Source organism: Nilaparvata lugens, chromosome 9 (assembly GCF_014356525.2).
Source record: "Nilaparvata lugens isolate BPH chromosome 9, ASM1435652v1, whole genome shotgun sequence".
Lineage (NCBI taxonomy): Eukaryota > Metazoa > Arthropoda > Insecta > Hemiptera > Delphacidae > Nilaparvata > Nilaparvata lugens.
In genome coordinates this window covers 10,907,408-10,932,439 of record NC_052512.1, presented here as the reverse complement: position 1 = coordinate 10,932,439, position 25,032 = coordinate 10,907,408, and the positions used below count along the sequence as shown (strand labels likewise).

Genomic DNA, 25,032 nt, shown 5'->3' with positions numbered 1-25,032 from the left:
GACACTGCAAGAAAAATGACTTTGGTGTCACAGTTGATGAGGTCAATGCTGACTTGACTTGTTTGGTACAGTGGACTGAGAATAATGGACTGAAAATTAACGAGACAAAATCGAAATCTATAGTGATAGGTTACTCAAGACTTTTAAACACAATTGACATATCCAACGGACCATACATAACATTGAATAACATACAATTGGAATACAGCTCTGACGTGAAAAATTTGGGACTGACAATGACAAGGACTCTTGACTGGACCAGCCACGTGACTCAGACTTGTAACAGGGTCATTGGGGGGATCATGACATTGAAGAGGATCTCTGACTTCATTCCCTTTCCAACAAAGGTTATGCTGGTCAAGACTCTGATTTTCCCAGTCTTCAACTACTGTGACATTGTGACTCTTGACATGACAGTTCAACTTTTGCAGAGGATGCAGCGTGCACATAATTATTGTGTTTGCTTTATCTTCAACCTGAGACGTGACGACCATGTGACCGAATACTTTAACAGACTTGAACTCATGAAGCTGCGTGAGAGTAGATCACATCATGCTTTGTGCTTCCTGCATAAGATAAAATTGAAAACCAAAACGCCTAAGTATCTGGCAGTGGAGTACCGTTACTTGGGTGATTTTGGCCGTGGAGGAACGCGGCATGGATCCCATCTGCTGGCTGTCCCAACACATAGGACTGTTATGTTCAATAAGTCGTTCCTTGTGACAGCCTGTAGTTTATGGAATTCTTTGCCTGCTGAGCTGAAGCTAGTTGAGGGACATCGCCGGTTCGGCGCGGCTGTCTTGCAGTGGATCAGAGGTGGTGGACTCGGCTGGAATGCTCCCTAACCCTTAATTCAAGTTTGTATGTGTGTGTGTGTGTGTGTATGTGTGTGTGTGTGTTTGTGTGTGTGTGTGTGTGTGTGTGTGTGTGTGTGTGTGTGTGTGTGTATGTGTGGTTCCTCTCTTTCTTCCTTCTTTCCCTCTTCCTTTTATTCTCTTTCTTTTCCCTTTTTCCCTTTCTTCTACCAGAATAATCTATGGATTTGGACTGAAAATTCTCAACTGTATTCACTTTTCTCTTCTTCCTTTTGCATAACCCCTTTACGTACTTAAATTCGAAAGGAGTTCAAGTTTTCTCTTTTCTTTTTTTATTTTTATTATATTTATATATAATTATAAATAATTATAATATAATAAAAAATAAATATAATTATTATATTTATATTTTTTTTTCCTTGTTAATTTGTTTTCTAAGTTATTGTTTTCTTTTACTTTAGTTCATTGTTTATGATGTTGTTTTAGTTGTAACTTAGAATTGTATGGAGGGTTAAGTGTAAGAGAGGGCCGGCTGCGCCCTAACTTCGCCCTCCTAGGTTTTTAATAAAGGCAGCGATTCAATTCAATTCAATTCATTGTTTCCAAATATTGTCTGTGGTCAATCAATGTAGGAGTAAGTTATAAATAATATTGTGTTTGATTTCTTGGTCTCGAAATCGTTTAGTTTCTTCAAAGTTTACACTTTTTGAATGGTTTGCGATTGATTCAATTCATTTTAGAAGTATTTTTTCATTTGAAATATGTGTTTCTTGTTTGTTTTGAATTGTAAATTGAGTTTAACTCAAAAATATGGAGGTAACAAATTAATATAACCTAGCAACATTTGGACTGGACTAATGATAATAATCGAGTGACCTGGCTGGCTGAGGTCTGGTGTTGAAGTCTTCAGGTCGCAACTGACATGACCTAACGACTAATTTAAAGGCAGCCGGGACCGACGAATCAACGAGTCCATCCGAAAGACATTTGGACCGCCTTTGTATGATTTGGAATTCGAACCGATTTGGGTTTTAGCCTGTGTGGTACTTTGCTAGAATTTGTGTAATTTTGAATAATTTTATAAATAAATAAACGAGTAGTTTTGATAAACTTCCTGGATATGAGGGTTTGTGAGTTTATTTTCGAATATAGCTTATGGATGCTTTTATCAAACAAATGAAATAATATACAAAATCTGATATTATAATGACACATGATACAAAATTATGGATGATATTTGATACACATGATACCTAATACAAATGATCATACCGAACTACCATGAGGGATAACGGATACATGATACATTATGTATAATATTGTGATACATGATACCTGATACACATGAACTACCATAGAGATACCGGATACATGATACATGATTAATGAAATCATACCTAATATATAAAATCAAATCCAATCATCGTTCATTGTCATAAAACATCAATATATGTTGAGACAATCGTCATCATTAATTGAAAATTACAAAGTTGAAGAACTTAACTATTACGGTCAAGCACTACACCTTCTAAACACTACAATTTACCCAAAATTGAAATAGTAATGGATAATGAGCAATTAAAAATATACATTTGAATACCGAACCATGATTAATACCGTGTATTCATCATATTATATTGAGCGAGCAATTTCTGTATTTATTTATATGGTTATATACTTCTGTCAAACGGATCTCGAAAACGGCTCTAACAATTTTCAAGGAATTGAAACAATGTAGGTTTGTGATATAGAAATTCGATTTCACTAAGTCTCATCCCTGGGAAAACTCGCTGAAAATGATAATAACTATTCATCCTTGGAAAAGCAGATGATAATTTCGTCGTTTGTTGATAGCAGAGATACGCGAGTGCAAGTGTGGAGAGAGACAGAACTATGTTCAGCTGTTGAATCAATCACAAGAAATATTATCTAGAAATTTCAATCGACTTGATCAAAATAATCTGATTTGTTGACATGACATGGTATATCTTTTCAATTAGAGTAGCTATATCATAATTTTCAAAGTTAATCATTCCACAATTGGTTAGTAAACAATCTAAGTTGGAACTTTTCTGTTTTCAAATGTTTGGACTGAGAATTGAACCTGAATTCAAGTGTTTGGAACATACCCACTTTTCAGACTATTTATAGTGTATAATCGAAATTCGGGGAAGAACCAGTTTTGTGCTGTGCCCGTTAGTCCTTTCCAAATTATTTTGAAGAATTATGTTCTGTAACATTAATCATTGATCATTACATGTTCATGTAACATTATTTCAAAAACTTCAATATAAACACAGTCTTGGAGGAGGCTATTAATCTCCCATGGCATCATATCGGTATGATTAACGATTTGAATGAAAGGTTGCGGTATTTAATCAAATGGTTACTGATATATTTGATAAACATGCTCCTATGAGTACAGTTCGTCCACGCCATAAATCAACTCCCTGGATTGATTCTGAGATTCTGGACGCTAGACGTGAGAGGGATAGAGTTCGGAGGAGATTCAAATCGACTAGAAGTGAGGCTGATTTCAATTCATTTAAAATCTATGCAATAGAGTCAAATCCTTGTGTCGTAATGCGAAGCTTCGTTACTATCATACCCAATTCAATCGAGGTAAGTCAATGGGCGCTCTGTGGAACAACGTTCGCAGACTTGGAGCACATCAACCTAAACAGCAGCATGAGATGCTAGCAGATTTCATTTGATGAGCTCAATGACTATTTTGTTGTCCCACCTGCACAGATTGCTACAGCTGATTTTCTGCACGATCAACTTGTTAATCAATGTCAACATACACCTCCGGAAGAATCATTCTTTTTTGAATATGTGTTTCCTGCAGAAATCTCTCAGAATATTCTTGCCATCAATAAAAATTCCATGGGTGTGGACAGGATTCCTATAGATTTTTATAAGAAACTACTTCCCATCATATTACCTACTATCACCCATATTTCCAATTTTTCGCTGCAGTCAAGTATTGTTCCTGATTTATGGAAGCAATCAGTGGTCAAGCCTATACCTAAGAAAAAGAATGCATGTATTCTGCTGATTTTAGACCTTTCAATATCCTATGCTCCATCTCTAAAGCCTTTGAGCGTACTGTTCATAGGCAAGTTGTCAGGCATTTGGCTGGCTTTGAATTTTTTGCAAAACATCAATCTGGTTTTCGTCCGAATTACAGTACCTGTACTGCTCTTCTGAAGATGACAGATGATATCAGAGCTGCAATGGATGGAAGGCAGGCTACATTGCTTGTTCAATTCGACTTCTCTAAAGCATTTGATAGTGTCAATCACACCCTTTTGCTCCATAAATTGAAAAACCAGTGTCAATTTTCTGACTCTGCGGTAAGGTGGTTTTCTTCATATCTTTCTGATCGTCACCAAGCTGTTAGTGGAAATTCAAACAACTTTTCATCATGGTTACCAGTCAATGAGGAGTTCCCAAGGGATCAGTTTTGGGACCCCTCCTCTTCTCAGTATACATCAACAATGTCTCTATGATATTTTCTCATGCCAACTACCATCTCTTTGCTGATGATTTGATAATATATTCCCATTTTCCTGTGCAACACCTTCATCAATCCATAGATCACATGAATTCGGATATTGCTAGACTGGTAGAGTGGTCTGATGCACACGGGTTGAGATTGAATCCAGTGAAAACCAAATGTATGATTGTTGGTCATCCCAGATTGACGAATAACTTGGATCTGGCCAACTCTCCGGCTGTGGTCATCAGTGGTATAGAATACCATATTCTCAGTGCCTTAAGGTTCTGGGCATCTTGATTGATAGTTCTCTGAGTTGGCATGAGCAAACCACGCATGTGTGAATAGAGTCTTTAGTGGAATGCATCAGCTTAAAAGGATCAGAAACTATTTACCGAAATCTGTTAGAGTTACATTGGTGAACGCTTTGATCCTTCCATTTCTCTTTTACTGTTCAATTGTCTACGGTGATCTATCAGATGAACTGAATGATCGATTGCAGAGATCCATGAATTTCGCTGTGAGGTTCATATATGATGCAAGAAGGGATGCACATATTACTCCTTTCTTCAACGATCTTAACTGGCTTAAATTGAAGGAACGAAGAAAATTCTTCATTCTATGTCTGACATATAAACTATTGGTTCTAATGACGGTCCAGAGTATCTTCGTGAGGCTTTCACCTTCATGAATGATGTAAATCCACAACGTCGAACAAGAGCTCATCGCTATAAGTTACAGATACCTCTGCATCGTACAGTATTTTTTAATAAATCTTTTGCGATTGATTCAATTCATTTTAGAAGTATTTTTTCATTTGAAATATGTGTTTCTTGTTTGTTTTGAATTGTAAATTGAGTTTAACTCAAAAATATGGAGGTAACAAATTAATATAACCTAGCAACATTTGGACTAATGATAATAATTGAGTGACCTGGCTGGCTGAGGTCTGGTGTTGAAGTCTTCAGGTCGCAACTGACATGACCTAACGACTAATTTAAAGGCAGCCGGGACCGACGAATCAACGAGTCCATCCGAAAGACATTTGGACCGCCTTTGTATGATTTGGAATTCGAACCGATTTGGGTTTTAGCCTGTGTGGTACTTTGCTAGAATTTGTGTAATTTTGAATGATTTTATAAATAAATAAACGAGTAGTTTTGATAAACTTCCTGGATATGAGGGTTTGTGAGTTTATTTTCGAATATAGCTCATGGATGCTTCTATCAAACAAATGAAATAATATACAAAATCTGATATTATAATGACACATGATACAAAATTATGGATGATATTTGATACACATGATACCTAATACAAATGATCATACCGAACTACCATGAGGGATAACGGATACATGATACATGATGTATAATACTGTGATACATAATACCTGATACACATGAACTACCATAGAGATACCGGATACATGATACATGATTAATGAAATCATACCTGATATATAAAATCAAATCCAATCATCGTTCATTGTCATAAAACATCAATATATGTTGAGACAATCGTCATCATTAATTGAAAATTACAAAGTTGAAGAACTTAACTATTACGGTCAAGCACTACACCTTCTAAACACTACAATTTACCCAAAATTGAAATAGTAATGGATAATGAGCAATTAAAAATATACATTTGAATACCGAACCATGATTAATACCGTGTATTCATCATATTATATTGAGCGAGCAATTTCTGTATTTATTTATATGGTTATATACTTCTGTCAAACGGATCTCGAAAACGGCTCTAACAATTTTCAAGGAATTTGAAACAATGTAGGTTTGTGATATAGAAATTCGATTTCACTAAGTCTCATCCCTGGGAGAACTCGCTGAAAATGATAATAACTATTCATCCTTGGAAAAGCAGATGATAATTTCGTCGTTTGTTGATAACAGAGATACGCGAGTGCAAGTGTGGGAGAGAGACAGAACTATGTTCAGCTGTTGAATCAATCAGCTTATCTCACAAGAAATATTATCTAGAAATTTCAATCGACTTGATCAAAATAATCTGATTTGTTGACATGACATGGTATATCTTTTCAAATTAGAGTAGCTATATCATAATTTTCAAAGTTAATCATTCCACAATTTTGGTTAGTAAACAATCTAAGTTGGAACTTTTCTGTTTTCAAATGTTTGGACTGAGAATTGAACCTGAATTCAAGTGTTTGGAACATAACCCACTTTTCAGACTATTTATAGTGTATAAATCGAAATTCGGGGAAGAAACAGTTTTGTGCTGTGCCCGTTAGTCCTTTCCAAATTATTTTGAAGAATTATGTTCTGTTTATCAATGAATAAATAACGAGTGAAGCACGGTGCTTCGCTCGTTATTTTTATTTATTGAAAACAGAACACAATTCTCTAAAATGATCGTGTTTATATTTCACAGCTGGCTATTATGTCATCTTATGAATTTCGGGGATGCGATATTTTGATTTTTCACATACTCACTTTTTTACTATCCACAGCTGTTTCAGCCAAGGATGAATTATCCTTTTAATGTCGTTCAGCGAGTTTTCCCAAGGATGAGACCTAGTACAATCGAATTTTTATATCATAAACCTACTATGTTCCAAATTTCGTGAAAATCGTTAGAGCCGTTTTCGAGATCCGTTAAACATAAATAACCAGATATAAAAATAGCCAGATATAAAAATAACCAGTTATAAAAATAACCAGATATAAAAATAACCAGATATATAAATACAGAAATTGCTCGCTTAATATAATAGGATGATACATGATACATGATGCATGTTGCAGAGCCGCCGGACATAGTGTACGAGGAGACAAGCAGCGACATAGCAGTGTTGGAGGGGGACAACGCGACCCTCGAGTGCAAGGCAGTCGGCCACCCTGAGCCCAGAGTCCTCTGGCGACGGGAGGATGGAGCTAATATCTTATTTAGGCGTTCGCTGAGAGATGCCATCGTCGATAGGAGTAAGTCCCGAATCCATTTATGAACTAGTGACCCCCTGGGTTGGAGAACTCGCTCAACAACTGTTATTTTTGAAAATTGTTTTCCATCACGAACTGCTCATTGTTATAATTTATAATTACAAATCACAATATCACTTTTTGCTATTAAAAAGAACGACTAGCAGAATATAATTTTTACAATAAATGAATTAATCTCTCACTGTGACAACGAGATCTTTCGGCAGGCCCGCCATCTTCCTGGTTGTCATTGTTATTGTATTTCAGAGCTGTTGTATTGAACACTATTGTATTTGAAACTGTTGTGTTTCAGAACTATTGTATTGAACACCGTACTGTTGTATTGGAATCTTTGAGACACGCAATAACTTTTCATTATCCAGAGTTGATGGAAATCATGGAAACAGCTTAATATTTCTCTATCAATGATAATTTAAAAGTAGGTTTTATTGGGGATCCTATTTGAAATGAAAAATCACTCTGTCCCATTAACATCTTTGATCATCATTTGAATCCAAATTCATTTTTTGAATGAGAAGGTGGTCATGAGATCCATGATTTCAATACAGAGTTCCAAGAAAAAATAAATGGCGAAAATCAAACATTGATATCTCAGCCCGTATCAGTGTGTTGTAGTTTAAGTTGTGAATCATGTTGTCTATTAACTAGCTGAAATGATGTGTCAGCGCCTTAGACCAGAATGGACACGGACCATTGTATATTCATACTGAAAGTCGATGAAGCCAACATCTACTGCCATATCACCATATCGTGACGTCAGCATCAGATAGAAAACCTTTCTGTAGAGTTTGTTAACATTGTTTTCCATAGGAGATTGTGTCTATTTCAGCGGGAGCGCAGCGGGAGTTTACCATTTTAATGAATAATAATTTACATCCTTCTGAAATAGACACAAAACGATAGTTTTCTATCCGATGATGACGTCACGATTTGGCGATATGGCAGTAGATGTTGGCTTCAGAGGCTGGACTTCCCAGCGTGTCTATTCTATAACTGGTCTAAGGTCAGCGCATCAATCTTTATGGAATCATGTCTGTGTGATAGCTTCCAAATAGCCTCAGCTGATGTTATGAATAAATGGGAAAACTATAGTAATTGCATGCAATGAATTCTCCAGCTGACTAAATCACAACAATTTTTTTCTCATGCACTTTCAATACTATTTTTATATCCTGGAAAACGATGAAGGAGTGAGTTAATTCTGTTGTCCAACGAACTTGACTTGTAAAAAGGTTGGAAGAATACGGTATTTACGTGTTCAAAATATGAAGCCGATTGAATAATTCTTTCTAAAGTTATTTTAGAACATACAAACAGACGGACAACGACTTTGGCCTGCAGTGAATCGAAAGTTAGAACTCGCTTACGCTCGTTCAAAAATTGGAATTAAAAATGTGCAAAAGAATGCTGAAAGGGGGCTTAGATTTTTGGATTTTTTTTAACTTTTTTGATTTTTGGAGTATACAAATGATACACTTGTATATAAAAGAATGAATGAAATTGATAAGGTATTTGTTTGTTTGAGCAGTGGAGTTCTACAATGGAAGCAAGATGCCTCTGCTGCGTGTGGACAGGAGACAGATGGGTTCATATCTATGTATTGCCAGCAATGACGTACCTCCATCCGTTAGCAAGCGTATCACTCTCAATGTTAACTGTGAGTAAATACATGAAAATTAATGAGATATTGTATTTATTTAAATGCCAATGAATAAAAAATTATTATTGAAGGAAAATCCAGTTTGAATGCTGTACCGGGTTCGATTCCCGGGCTGACAAATAATTTTTCAACAGTAGTGCTCATCGAATTTCATCTAGCTGTTTACCCTTTTGTCAATATTTGCAGTAGCAGAAGTCTTCGGGGTGATTTAGAGCATTTAATATGGATTTTCGTTTAATAATAATTAATATCGGGGGACCGAGCTTTGCTCTGGAGTGTGAAATCATAGAAAATTTGTAACGAAAGATTGAATTTATAGTTTATATTTATTTATTCATTTTCTCAGTCGTACAATTATTTTTACAGTTATATGAGGAGGCACTATGTGAGGATCTTATACCCAAAACTGTCCCTTTTAAAATGTATACTACAGTCCAAATCAAAATCTAGGTTGAGCTACTATCACTCATCAAAATAACAATTTATCCACACTCCAAAAAACAAATACATCATCAATTATAAAAAGATATACTATGAATTCGATTTAGAATGATATACTACGTTTGCTACAATATTTGTTAATATACCATGTACTATTCTACACTAAAAGTGTACTCAACTACACAAAAAGTGAAATATCATCGTTATTAAATTTATACAATATTCAACAGTATGCAATATATTATTGTATTATTGAGCTAGGATTACTGTTGAGCAAACTTACCATCAATCATATTCTATTAAGCGAGCAATTCCTGTATTTATTTATATGAGATTGAGAGATTGAACTTTATTTTTTCCAAAAAAACATTACAAACAAAGAAAACGAAAAACAATAAGGGTACTCACTTATTGAATTAGCAAGTTGATGCTAAATGTAGCTATATATTTATAGTTTATTAATAAGAGAGTAACATTGCTGCTAGAATAAATATAATGTCTATTATAAATAACTATGGGTAATATTTGAGGAAAAATGATACCTGCTGCAAAGGTTTAAAACCTAGGTTATTGAAAAAAGATCAAACAAAGACACAAAGAAAATTACAAACGAGTTGATAATTATAACTAACGTAGGTAGTATAATTATAACTAACGTACCTGAAAAAATAAAAGTGGAAACTTTCCAGAGATGAGGTGAAAGAGATTATAATTATAAAGAAGAAAGCAAGATTATAAATAGAACAAGCATTAGACTAATTGAACAACAAAGTTCGCATAGCTATTTAATAGTTATGCTTATGGAACCTAATGGTTTTGCAATTACCAACGATGACAATAATTATATTTAATTACATTACGGTACTACTATGATACTATGAACAAGTTAACTAAAAAAAGGAGAAATGAAAAGGAGTACTACGAAACTAAACTAACAGAACAAACAAAACAATTGATGATAAGTTACTGAAGCAATCAAATGGGTGCAAACTGTTTTCAATCGTAAGCAAGTAACTCAAGATCTTTTGATTCAAAACTAGGGAGACTATTGAAATAGGAGTTCACTAAGATTATATTCAAGTATATATTTATCCAATTTTTTTCCTTTTCCGATATTCATATTAATATTCAGGAAGTCTCGAGGAAGACTGTTCATCAATTTATTTGATACATAGATGAATTGTCGACGACATACATCAAGCACGGTCCGATCATTATCGTAGATTATGCTAGAAGGTCTTAAGTGGTATATGGGCTCACGCAGGTTGAAATTATTCTTATTTTTCAATATAAATTGAAGAAGGCTTTTGGTGTACAACTGTCTCAGCGTTAAAACATTGAGATCAATAAAAAGATCGTTACTGGGGTATCGTCTAGGTTTTGATGAAATAGCTCCAATTAAAAACTTTTGAACAACGAATAATTTATTGAAATGAAGGTTTCTGGCACCCCCCATGCAATTATTCCGTATTGCAATACTGATTGTCCATAGGCAAAGTATACCAGACGAGCGATTTCCTTATTTTTTAGCATACCAATATTATAGAATTTGTGAATGAGGTATCTTGACCTACGGCATAAGCTCATAATTTGTACATCCCATCTTAAATGACAATCCAGAAGGACACCCAGAAATCTAGTGTTTGTAACCGATTTTATTATTGGACAATCACAGACAGAACTGTCCCCACATGAGTGAATTCTCAGCTCATTAAAATTATTTGGGAGACCAGTCTTATTTGGAGAGAATGTAAGATAGATACTTTTTTTCGAATTAAGGGTCAGGGTAAGATCATCTAAATATGATTTTAGTTTCTTGAGGCCTTTTTCACTGATGCTTTTCATGTCTTACCACGTATCAGCAGTAAATATTAGAGTGGTGTCATCCGCATAGGAAATAATATCACTATTTTCAATATCCATTTTCAGCATATCATTTATGTACAAAAGAAATAGAATTGGAGATAGTACTGTGCCTTGTGGCAAACCATAATTGGATAACATGGCAGTACTTGTTCTATTATCCAGGGTTAGGTGTTGAGTACAATCTTTCAGGTAATCAGTGAACAATTTCAGAGGAATACCTCTTATGCCCAGATACTGTAATTTTTCAAGCAATCTTTTATGTGGTATGGTGTCGAAAGCTTAACTCAGATCAATAAATACGGCCAGGTTTTTTTCTAGTATTGAAATTTTTATAAATTATATTAATTAATTTTAAAATTGCATCCTCTGTACATTTCCCTTCTTGGAAACCATATTGATTATAATGAAGAATTTCATGGAGATTCAGGTAATTTATAAGGCGACTCTTTATTACTCTTTCCATGATTTTAGAAAAAAACACTAAGAAGACTTATTGGGCGGTAATTTGAGGGATCGTTGTGATCACCTGATTTGTATAATGATACAATAGAAGATATCTTGAAGTGGTTTGGGAATAAACCTTCAGTGAAGCACTTGTTTATAATTACAGCAAAAGGCTTAGAAATTAAGTGAGAAATTCTTTTAATAGTTTGGTTTGCTATTTTATCTATACCTGGGGCTGCACTATTCTTTGGAGAAGCAATACAGTTTGAAATTTCATTCTCATCTGTTGGATAGAGGAAGAATGAGTGTGGTGAGTTAATATGGGTGTCTGTGGTTTGCCTGGGTAAAGTTGGCGCATGATTGTTACTGTTTGTGGACCTCAGCTTTTCAGCATATACTCTACCCACGTTGGCAAAATGATTATTGAGAATGTCTGGATCAATTTTCGGGGCAGGTGATTTCTGATTATTGCCTATCATCCCATTGATGCAGTTCCATGTTTTCTTGCTATTACCTTTAGCATCTATAATTTTATTTTCATAGTACCTAAACTTACATTGTTCTATGAGTTTATTTAGTAGGTTCCTGTAATTTTTATATTCTATTTTCAATTCAGCATTAAAAGGTTGTTTTATGAGCATATTATGCAATTTGTCTCTATGGCGAATGGAATTTATCAAACCCTTTGTGATCCAATTTTTCAATGGCTTCAGCTTGTGTGGTATGGCCCGTTTACTAGAAGAGTTTTCAATCAAGTTTTGCAATTTTTCTATGAAAATATTGGTGGCTTTGTTTGCATTGGTAGTGGGGTTATTTATATCCATCCAGAGTTCTGATTCCAACTTCTTGGATAATGTTTCAAAATTTATTACGACTCGGTGATTTGGGACTCTATTATTGGGTGTTGGCTTAGGTGAGCGCATATGTAAGCAAGTGGAGTAGTGATCGGTAACATTTGTCTTGAGAATATGCCTTGAATATCATTATCCTTCAATTCGCAGGTTTTCAGGAAGATGTGATCAATACATGTCCTTGAATTGAGCTGTACTCTGGTATCTTTGTTAATGTAAGATTTGAACCCATTTGAGGACATACAGTTGAAGTAATCAGCTATAGTTTTGTTGTTAGAGTTTAAATTTATATTCAGGTCGCCGAGAAATATAGAGTTTTTATGTTCTCTGAAATGTTCTAAGGAATGATTAAGATCAGTTAGGAACAGTTCTAGGTCCGATGATGGGGATCTGTATATTGCAAATATAGTTATATCTACAATTTGAAAGGGCTGTAATATATTTAGTATCAAACTATTTGACTCTGCTATGTTATAATTGATTATATTCACATTTAGTGACTCTCTAACGAATACACACAAATTCCGTCGCATTTATTCAAATTACTAGGCTTATTGATAGCTGAATATCCATTTATTGAAATTCTTGTCAAACTGCGAATATTCATCTGTATTATATTTAAGTCATTCAAAGTTCTTATGCATGTTTGTCCGTGAGGATCAAAAGTAGTAATATCCTCAACCAAAATAGTATCATAACACTCTCTGGAAAGTTCCTCTTCGAAATTATTGACAATAACCATGTAAAGAAAGAAGTATAATGTAATATTTTATTAGTATAAATAAGGTTAAGTAATTGCTTTGAAAAAGAGTACTTTAGTAGAAGCTTGACGAGGTTTACTGGAGCTCCCACTCTTGCACATTTAGTAAATAGTATAATATTGCTACAAATTGTAGAAATAAATTGACATAAGGTCGAATTAAGATAAAATGAAAATAGAATCATAAAACAGATTGAACTTAGTGAAATGAACTAGACAGAGGTTACTGGAATATCAAAATAATAATAAATATAATATTAATCCAAGAAGAAAATATATGAAGAGGACCAGTTTGAGAGAGTAGGCCATGTCAGAGTTCTCAGATAAATTTTAGGCTTGACTGGTGAATACGGGCATGTTAAAGTTGGTTATATTTATGTCCAACGGCTCTCGAGAACGGTTCTTACGATTTTCACGAAATTTGAAACATGGTAGGCTTGTGATATAAAAAGTCGATTGCACTATAGGTCTCATCCCTGGGAAAACTCGCTGGAGAACATGAGAAGGATAATAATTATACATCCTTGGAAAAACAGATGATAATTTCGTCGTCTGTCGATAACAGAAAATGCATGTGCCTGTGTGGGAGATCATCTGTATAATCAATCAGCTTACCGTATCTCACGAGAAATATGATCTAGAAATTTTAATAGACTTGATAAAAATAATCTGATTTGTTGACATGACATGGTATATCATTCTAAATTAGACTATATCATAATTTTCAAAGTGAATAATTATTTCACAGTTTTAAGTGATTTTTTTAGAGTCTATTTTGTTATTCAATTTGGTTAACAAACAATAGGCTATGAATTAGAACTTTTCTGTTTTCAAAAATATTTGGACTTAAAATTTGACCTGAATTCAAGTGTATAGAACATACCGTAACCCACTTTTTGGAATATTTATAGTGTATAAATCAAAATTCGGGGAAACAGTTTCGGGTTGTGCCTGTTAGTCCTTCCCTAATCATTTTAAAGAATTGTGTTCTGCTTATCAATAAATAAAATATCGAGCGAAGCTCGGTGCCCTGATATTAATACAATAAAGGGAATAATTGGCTTATACACGTAAGGGATAGGAAATTCACTAATGACACATCATCACGTCACAACTGCTCAACTGATTAACTTCGAATTTTGCATATAGATTCTCTATTTACCGAGGATGGTTATAGGCCTATTTTCAATTCTTCAGGATTTAATCATGTCAAGTTTCCAATCGGACCCTTGCGGAGCACAGGTTACCTGCTAATAGTCTAGATTTACCTGCTAATAGTCTAATAGTCATAAGCCATGTTGGCTTTACACATGACATTGTTTTATTGAAAGCACTGAATAGTCCGTAGGGCTAAGGCTGCACTCATGTAGTCCTACATTAAGGCTACTGATCAGCTTACCTGTTATACTTGTTTTTGAATGGTTTCTTTCTTATTAGGGCAACAATTTTTAAATGTGAGTCGGATGTCTTAGTATCAAATGAATCCGTACAAAACCACCTTTCGAAAGACTAATATCCTCATTATGTTATCTCACAGATAAATTGTACAGAGTGACACAGAATAACGGGTACTTTTAAAAACGCCATAAATCATTAGTGGGAAGGGCAAAAATGATTTTATTCAAACTAATGTGAAGTTCAAGACTTGCCATTCGAGAATTATTAATAACATCTATCACTTCTCGACAATTACTTCTTTAAGATGGCTTCCTCCTGCACGAATACACTCTTGAAATCTGTGTTGAGATTCCTGAGCGATTGTTGTAACATTTCAGCTGGGATATTGTTAATTTCATTTTGATTTGTCTGTTATGATTCAACCACAGTTATTGGTCAAGTTGTGAGAACGTTTGATTTGAGATAGCTCCACAAACAGAAAATCGCAGGTGGACTGATCATGGAACCAGGAAACGCAGATGTTACAGCGATCAATGAGGAATCGTCAAGACAGATTTTAAGAGTGTATTCGTTCAGGAGGAAGTAATTGTCAAAAAGTGATAGATGTTATTCATAATACTTAAATGGCAAGTCTTGAACTTTACATTACTTTGAATAAAATCATTTTTGCCCTTCCCACAAATGTTTTATGGTGTTTTCAAAAGTTCCAGTTACTGTATTCTGTGTCACTCTGTATAAACTGAATCTATCCTTAGTAAGATTCAATATTAAACTTGTTCGTTAAATTGTGAGTCTTGTGTATTAAAATGAAATGCTAATCATTAGCATCTGATTAATATTCGTTTGCTTTCCTTGTCTGTCATTAGACAAGAAAGATAACTCCATTCTTCTCTAACGCTTCACCAAACGCGGTATCAAATTGCCAGAACATTTTGTAAGCTATGTAGAAATGTAGGGACCTAGTTCCTTCCATTATTATGATGAAATACTTTTTTTAAGAAATAAATTAATTAGAGAAAGAAGTGGTCATTTTAAACTAGCATAAACAATAATAATTTGATTGTACTAGGTCTCATCCCTGGGAAAACTCGCCGAAGGACATGAAAAAGATAATAATTATTCATCCTTGGAAAAACAGATGATATAATCTCGTCGTCTGTCGATAACGGAAGATGCGCAGGCGTGGATCCAGCAGCACCATGATCTGTGGGGGAAGGGATTTTGTGCTGGTGATGGAACACCCCCCTCCCCCGTTCGACACCCCACCCGGGAAATTGTTGAAGTTTTTATTTTAAAAACAGTATTTGAGAGCTTGATTTGTTGATATTAATTTATTGGATTTTTGAATTTGTTTATTGAAATGCCAAGGTCATGATAGACTACTAAAGTAGTAGCAGTTTCTGCAACTACAGTTGTTAGTCCATATACATTGGCGCTTGCATTTTATATTGTAGTTATGGTTCTGATTTTTCAATATAGTGTTTGGATACATGAGAGAAAGCCAGAACCAAATTTTTCATGGACAATTTGTGCTAGATACAGATGAGTGGCCCAAAAACCTCGTACTTTGGTTCATTTTCCAGTTTTCAGCTATTTCCGCTATTCCCTAGTACTGAGTTACAATTTTTCAAAAGTGAGTAACATTTTAAGTGAAAACCAATTTTGTATGAACTTTAGTTTTGGATCAAGAAAATTTTCCGATTGTTAACAATCAAATGTATAATTCAAAATCCCTCTGTGCTCTACAATTTGAGACCAAGTAGAGCGCTCTTTCGTATAGAGATTTCCAGGTACACACCTGACAACAATTATCCTTGTATTTTGGAAAAATACCCAAGTTTTAGCTTCAATCATCAACTCCATTGTCATCACATTGAGATTTCGCATTATGATATAAGTTCATTAGATCATGTTCTATGAGAATCGCCCGTTAGATGCACTTAATTTAGTGGAGAGGAAAGCATAAGGACACCTCAAGAATCCGAGGACAAAATAAAATCCGAGTTAAAACATAGACCTCACTATGATCGGTCAACAAATTTCTCAAAAGTTGATATTTCAAAAAATTTTGTTTTATTCAATCAACAATGCCATGAAGAATTTATCCTCTAAATCTCATTGATTTATCTCTTACCGAATTTGAAATGTTCTGTCCCAAAAATTTAAACTTTAGTCGCTCATATCTCAGAAAGTAATGATCGGAAAAAATGTTTCCCCTAGAAACATTTTTCATTTTGATAGCTTGATATACAAATCGGAAAACTTTGAAAAATATCACCAGTAGAAAGTTTATTTTTAGCCTTTGCACAGCCTTTAAGAGAACAGCACGTTTCAAGGAGAACAACCTGAGCATGAATATTGATTGATTTTTGTATTTTGATTACAGTTGCTCCCGGAATAAAAGTTCCGAATCAGCTTCTAGGGTCACCGCTCGGTTCTGACGTCCATCTTGAATGTCACGTGGAAGCATTCCCGAATGCTATCAACTATTGGGTGAAGAACAGGGGAGAGATACTGCTCGAAGGGTGAGAACAATCATTCTATCATTTTCCTTCATATCAATAGAAACTCAGAAAGTGAAAGTGCAAAGTTTTAGTGAGGAAACATGAAGAATCCAATATATAACCTTAGGAAAAAAAATGTTTTCCTAAGAAAACTTCTACATTTTGATAGCTTGATGATATACGAATCGAAAAACTTGGAAAAATGTCACGAGTAGAAAGTTTATTTTTAGCCTTTGCACAGCCTTAAAATAAACTTTTTACTGGTGATATTTTTCAATTTTTTTTCGATTTGTATATCATTAAGCTATCAAAATTAAAAAGTTTTCTCAGGAAAACATTTTTTTCCTGGTCATTACTTTTTGAGATATGATCGCCTAAAATTAAAATTTTTGGGACAGAACATTTTAAGTTCAGTAAGAGATAAATACATGAGATTTAGAGGCTAGATTCTTCATGGTAATGTTGATCTAGTAAAACCAAAAATATTGATTTTTGAGAAAGTTAATCAATTTACCAAAAATAGCTTAACTAAAAGTTATTTTTGGTCATTTTCAGTAAATTGAATAACTTTCTCAAAAGTCAATATCTTTAGAAAATTTTTGTTCTATTAGATTAACAATACCATAAAGAATCTATCCTCTAAATCTAATGGATTCATCTTTCACCGAACTTGAAATGTTCTGTCCCAAAAATTTAAACTTTAGGCGCTCATTATATCAAAAAGTAATGATTGGAAAAAAATGTTTTCCTAAGAAACCTTTCTCATTTTGATAGCTTCATGGTATACAAATCAAAAACCTTTTAAAAATATCACCAGTAGAAAGTTTATTTTTAGCCTTTGCACAGCCTTAATAGGAAATGACATTGAGTAATACGGCAAGGCAGAGCATCCAAAAGGATCTCTCTTATGCCGATAAAACCCATAAGAATAAATAAATATCATTTTTCGATTGGATTTATTATAGTGAGATTCATGATATATAAAGTCAGGAACTGATGAACTTTGCTATCCTTTTCTAACATTAGACATAACAGATATCTGTTTATCTGTAAGTTCTATCATTTTCCGATTTCAACCGTTGCCAAATTGTTTGTAGGCTATGTTGAATATTATAATCATACAAAATTATATCAATCATTAAAATATCAAATTTCAATCATGAAAATTAAAAATCATGAAATTATCAAATTATCATTTGAATCAATGCGGTATTTTCTTGAAAATGAGATGTATTCAAGAAATAATTGATCATTATTCACTAGAATCTACAATAATTTTATTAATATTATATCAGTTTCAAATTAAATTAAAATTAAAAATGTTATTTTTAAAATCAAAAACCAAAATCGATACTCATTTCAGATGAGAACTCAGCGAATGATTTTATTTTACTCGAGATGTTTTAATTAAAAAAAAGGCTCAAGTAAATAGATTCTGTCCAAATTGATTATACCTGGGAAATGAACCAAAGATACGTAGTCCTGTATACTATATTATAGAATTAGAACTGAAATATATACCGTATTGCAATATTTTATGTCTATATTTTGATAAATTTTATAAATGACCTTATCACACATGCATTATTCAAACAATATCAGTTAGATATCTTCATTACCACACACTCTACCTTCGCCGCTCCTTTGTTTTGTGTGAATTAATGGGTGTTTTTCCAGAAACAAGATCAAAATCTTCGAGAACAAGTACATCTACAGAGTTATCATGCGGATGGTGATAAAGAAGTTCTCTTATGGGGATATCGGCACCTACCAATGTATTTCCACCAATTCTCTGGGAAAAGCCGAAGGCACTCTACGCTTGTATGGTGAGAAGAATATACAATAGAATTTTATTATTCACATGAATACATGGACTTCGTCAATTTTTAAACACTAAAGTACCTGAGTCAAAACAAACACAAAAACACTAAAATCAGTCAGTGTATCAGTACCGTACAATAAAATAAAATATGAATCATATAAAACGATTCCAATCTATTTTAAAATAGTCATGTACGTTGTACAAACATTCATCAATTAACACTGCTTTCAATACCGTATTTTTTTTTAATTGTGTGCATGTAGCCTACTTTCAAGTGGTCAGGTGTGGAGTATAATTTGATTGACGTGAAGTGCCAGTTTCTTTGTGATTTAGTATGACTGTACAACGGAATAATTCTTAGTTTGTTTCTATTTCTTGTATTTAAACTATGAAAGCTATTAGAATCATACTTATTCAAATTGCCTTGTACATAAATAACATAATATTTTTAAGACATATATAACGATGGCAACGTCAAGATACCCAGGTGAATGAAATAAGGTCTACAATGTGCATTATATGGTAGCTTGCATATTATTCTTAATTCCTTCTTTTGAAGGATGAAAATTGATTTGGCGTTCACATTTTTCGCCCAAAGCATTATTCCATAAGAAAGGAGACTCTGGATGTGTGCATAGTAAATATTCACCAGTACAGACACATCCACAGTTACACAAAGTCTCCCTAAAGGTGCGTACAGATTGCCGTGCTACCAATTTTTCCTTAATCGGCTGGATAGCATTCAACACCTATTAACCTAAGGATAGTTGTCGGCTCCAATGTAATAGATTCTTGATAAACTATGAATGGATCTATCGCCTATGAATGAGAAATCCAGTTTTCAGAGCAAATGAACTTATAATCTTCAGATGAATTTTTGCAAAATATTATACAAATAGACAAAGAATTATATCTTATAAGCCTAAGTTCTAGAGTTACTACGAACTAAAATACTTATCTAGTTTACAGTTGAAAAAACAGTGGCTATTGGCTTGTATACACACAAAACAATATACGGACAAAATAGAACACTATAAACTGTTCAAAACTCAATTTAAAACATTAATAAATTCACTTAAATGAAAATTATTCAGAGAGTAAAAATTTACAACACACAACAGCCAGCCATGTTTCTAGAGAGGAAGCAAAGCTACAAGAAAGCTTTGTCGTCAGACAAAAACCACACCTCAAAATCAGTGATGACTTCATGACACGTCAACAACAAAATTATAACTTACAAGTTTAGAATTCACATTTTATATTTGTTCTCAATAAAACTTTATTTTGAAACTATTATTTTAAATTTTATATATCCTCTATATTATCTATTAATTCTGTTAACCCAGCCTCAGTGACACCATGGAACAATGCAACAATCATTTACGATAAAAAATTCTCCGTCAAAAAGTTTGTCCGTCTATCGATGACTCTGATATTTACTATAAAGTTCCATAGATCTCGAATTGAAGATTCGATTCCAAAGTGAGAAAAAATGTAATATTACAAATACCCCCCTCTTGACATAAAAAAATTTTACTGTTTGAAAATTAAAAAAAAAAATTACATTGACCCTAATGAAAATTTTGAATTGTAAATTTGAGAACAGTAACAATTTTTTCTATAAAAATATTACATGTCAACTATAATTGAAAATTATTATAAAAATTCATCAACAGCATTTGTTATATATTTCCAAACAATATTTCAAAGTATAGAATATCAAAATTACTTTTGATTTAGCTTTATAATTTAAAGGAAAATATCTCAACAGAAAGTTTAATATGTAAAGAATAGTTTTTTTTTGAAATTGCAAATAAATTTAATAGATAGAAAAATTCAATTTTTTATTGCATAAAAAAATTTAGTATGTTGAATGAAAAATTTATTATTATTATTATTTATTTATTTATTTATTTATTTATTTTTTTTTTTAAATGAATTGATGAATTGTTACATTTAATTTTCACATAAAATTTCATTAAATCAAAAAATGTTCATTTCTTTCACTATTGACGCGGTTGATTTTATCAATGCACATTTTGGAAAACAGTCCGTTAAGGCACTCAGTATGATTTTCAGTTAAGTGTGACTCCAATGTGATGACGTTAGTGTTGGGCTGATCTGGATGCACATAGTGTTGGGCTGATCTGGATGCACGTAGTGTTGGGCTGATACTTGTAGTCGACTGATGCATATCAAACTCGATACAGGTGACATCTTAGTTAGCATTGCCTCATGCTTGTAGTAGACGGCTGCATACCAAACTCGATACAGGTGACATCTCAGTTAGCATTGCTTCATGCTTGTAGTAGACGGCTGCATTCCAAATTCGATACAGAGTCACGTAAATTTTGTATCATATTTGTAATTATACAATGTACATTTCAGGCTTGAAATGACAATGTAATTCGTTTTTTGGAAAAGAGATAGACGCTGCATACAGGATTAATTTAGGTGAGGATTAATTCAGGTAAGGTTTGGTTTTTTGATACTTTCAGTGTTCAAGGTTTAGAGTTCTGCATACAGGAATAATTTAGGAGAGAATTTTTTTTTTTGAATCAATTCTTTCATGATACTGTGACTGTTATTTTGAATTCAAAGTTGCAAATGTGAACATGGATGGCAATTACCTCCAGGTAATGTAGTAGTGTTGAAGTTTGAGATACAAAGTCAGCAATAAGCGTTGGCATTGCTATTGGCGTATGCTTTGGTGTCGGCATTGGCATCAGCATTGATATTGGCATTGGCATTAGCATTGGCATTGGCGCAGGCATTGGCATAGCTATTGGCATTGGCATCAGCATTGGCGCAGGCATTGGCATTGGCGCAGGCATTGACATTGGCGCAGGCATCGGCGTAGATTTTGGCATTGGCATCAGCATTGGCGCAGGCATTGGCATTGGCGCAGTTATTGGTGTAGATATTGGCTTAGTTATTGGTGTAGATATTGGCGTAGTTATTAGTGAAGGCCTCAGCGTAGATTTTGGCGTTGGCATCAGCACAGGCATCGGCGTAGATTTTGGCGTAGTTATTGGTGTTGATATTGGTGTTGACATTGGCGTAGTTATTAGTGTAGGCATCAGCATTGGCGCAGATTTGGCATCAGCATTGGCGCAGGCATTGGCATCGGCGTAGATATTGGCGTTGGCATCAGCACAGGCATCGGCGTAGATTTTGGCATTGGTATCAGCATTGGCGCAGGCATAGGCATTGGCGCAGGCATCGGCGTAGATTTTGGCATTGGTATCAGCATAGATTTAGGCGTAGTTGAGTCACACTAGTTCGAAAATCACCCAAATGTTCTTAACACTCTTCATGGCGTTCACTTGTTGTCGATTTCGAGATTCACATGATAATTATTTCAATGTTAATGTCTGTGCTGTACCTGTTATCTTAAAATGCTTATAAACTAAGAAGAAAATCTTGATTAGGCTATCAATACAATCTAATACACATGATAATTATTTTTAAGTATATATAAAATTGAAATTTGTTAACATCCTATTATACAGTCAGCAATACATAAATTGTGAAATATGGAGATATCAATTACAAATTTTCACTAAAAAAAATTTCATTTCCATCTATTCACTGTTCAAATATCAAAATTTAATCCATTCTTCAAAACAGAAATAGAATTTCATAACATCCTGTATCATTATCAAAATTGTAAAAAACATCAGATCATCACAACAAAAATTAATTCCAATATATATTTCAATAATTTCAGACAATTGGTCTTCTATTCACAATCATTTCATAATATATCTGCATTTCATTATCATTTAGTATAACATTTCATTTATAGCATTTATAGCAAGTTCATTTCACATTTATGATTTACCATTCAGGGTTTCAAAATTATTTAGTTTTAATTTTGTGTTCAAAAATTGTATAAAAAGCAAATTATTTAATATTATTAATCATCGTTTGTCGGATACTATAGTTTATTTCGACTTTTCAATGTTCTGAACACAAGCTACATTTCATGACAAAACTTTACTATCAATCATTAAACAAGAAATCATTCAAAACATCAATAATATTTTGCTTCAAAGGCAATCAATATTCATACGTAATCATCATTTTGCATCTATGGCAATCAACATTATTAATCATTATTTTGCATCTATGGCAATCAACATAAGTAATCAACACAAAAAATATTATCTCATTACTGCCTCTCTATGTCATAACCTCTGTTATTCCTTCTTTAGGCAATAATGGGTTTCCATCTCAAAAAACAATCACATACCAGCAAAATTCTAATCAACAAACCCCACTAAAAATTCTACATACACTCCAGCATCCATTTCAAACGATAATCAATCATATCAAAATTTATAGAACAAACAATTTTTTTTTTTTAAATTTAGAAAAAGACATCAATCACAAAAACTTATTTCAATTAATAATATAACAAAACGTTTTTATTCAATGAAAACATTATTATTCAAGTTAACTTTCATTAATACATCACATATATATGGCTACACAATTCATTAATACTTTCAAATTTTGAAGTTTATTTATTATAACAAAAGAATTTATAATTTAAAGACTGTATAATAAGTACAAACATTTCAAGATTATAATACAAAGATGATCAAGATGAATAATGGGTAAATAAGTTCCCTAAAAAATACAAACAAGAGGAAAAGAAAACTGGGTGAATAAATTTCCTAAATAATACAAAGAAGAGAAAGATTAACTAGAGCCTATCCTACATGTCAGTACTGAACTTTCATGAGGAAGTATATTTAATAAAATATACTACTATGGAATTTTGTAAATTCCAAGTATGACTCTAATTTGTTATAATTGTGAGCTATCACTCCCACAAAAACAACTGGTGAAGGAAAAAATATGTTGACTATTGTGACTGGGTGGAGAGTTCCTAGATGTCTGTAAGGCAATGTGATAGCAGACTCTAGTATCGGACCACAAAAACAAAAGTATGCAAAAGTTTTTACAAACATTTGATGTTGCAGTCTTAAGGTTTTTATATCGCAAACAAGTAGGTCAGATAATCGAGTCCAGCCATATGTGGTTCACGCCCACACCTCTAAAAGAATCACACCTACTTGTCTACCAAAAATCCAAAGTATTGGACAGCAAAAAAAAATAAAATGCAAAATGGGTTAAAAGCCCAGAAGAAAACTATAACCTAATTACATATGGCTTATGGCACGATATGCAATGAAAGATGAGAACATGGGACAAAATTTGCTCTGAAAAACCTAATTACCTAATATGATACCTAAAAAAAAATAGACATGATTAAAATATGTAATACATGATGAAAAAATATACCACAAGCAAACAATTCTTTACACTACAATGGATAGATTTTAGAAAAGTTAAGTTTTATCAACAATTTAAAGATTAGGAAAATAAGCTACTATTTTAACTTCCAAAATTATTTCAGAAAAAATACAAATTTAAATGACTATGGACAAGATTGGTTAAGATATGCATCATAGAAGAATTTTACTGAACATTACACAAAGACAGGAAAGAATCGAAATTTGAAAAGATTAAGGGCCAAGAAAAATAGGCTACAGGAAAGAAAAAAGACACAATTATGGACTCTTACCATACACTGCGTAGCGATTATGCTATTCTGAATCCCGGCATAACACAGGATTCCTAATCATTGTGTGCTTTCTAATGGTATTTCTTCATCATATATTGATTGACTCTCACAATTTTACCTGTACTTATCTCTTCCAGTTTGAAACACCCTTTATTGAGATCATCTCTTATTATGTAAGGTCCACGATATTAAGGACACAGCTTGGCAGAAAACTTCTTCAGCTTGCTCGACAAAATGTAATTTCGAATTACAACTAGATCATCAACCTTGAATTTATACTTGGGTTTATTATGCATATTCTGTTTGAATCTTCTGATGACACCTCTATTCTTTATTCTGTACAGTATTCGTTTGTTTCTGATACTTTCTTCTTCAAGTTCAAACTTATTTTC

General features: G+C 33.3%; 1 protein-coding gene across 5 annotated transcripts in view; it reads left to right on the top strand.

The window, feature by feature from the left end:
- LOC111062730 (lachesin) overlaps nt 1-25,032 on the top strand; it is a 317,740-nt gene that overhangs the window by 269,003 nt on the left and 23,705 nt on the right. For all 5 annotated transcript variants that reach the window (XM_039435479.1, XM_039435480.1, XM_039435482.1 and 2 more), the window contains 4 exons: nt 7,104-7,280; nt 8,827-8,955; nt 17,105-17,243; nt 18,900-19,048. In XM_039435479.1, coding sequence (XP_039291413.1) covers nt 7,104-7,280; nt 8,827-8,955; nt 17,105-17,243; nt 18,900-19,048 — 594 coding nt within the window. The remainder of the gene's footprint in view (nt 1-7,103; nt 7,281-8,826; nt 8,956-17,104; nt 17,244-18,899; nt 19,049-25,032) is intronic.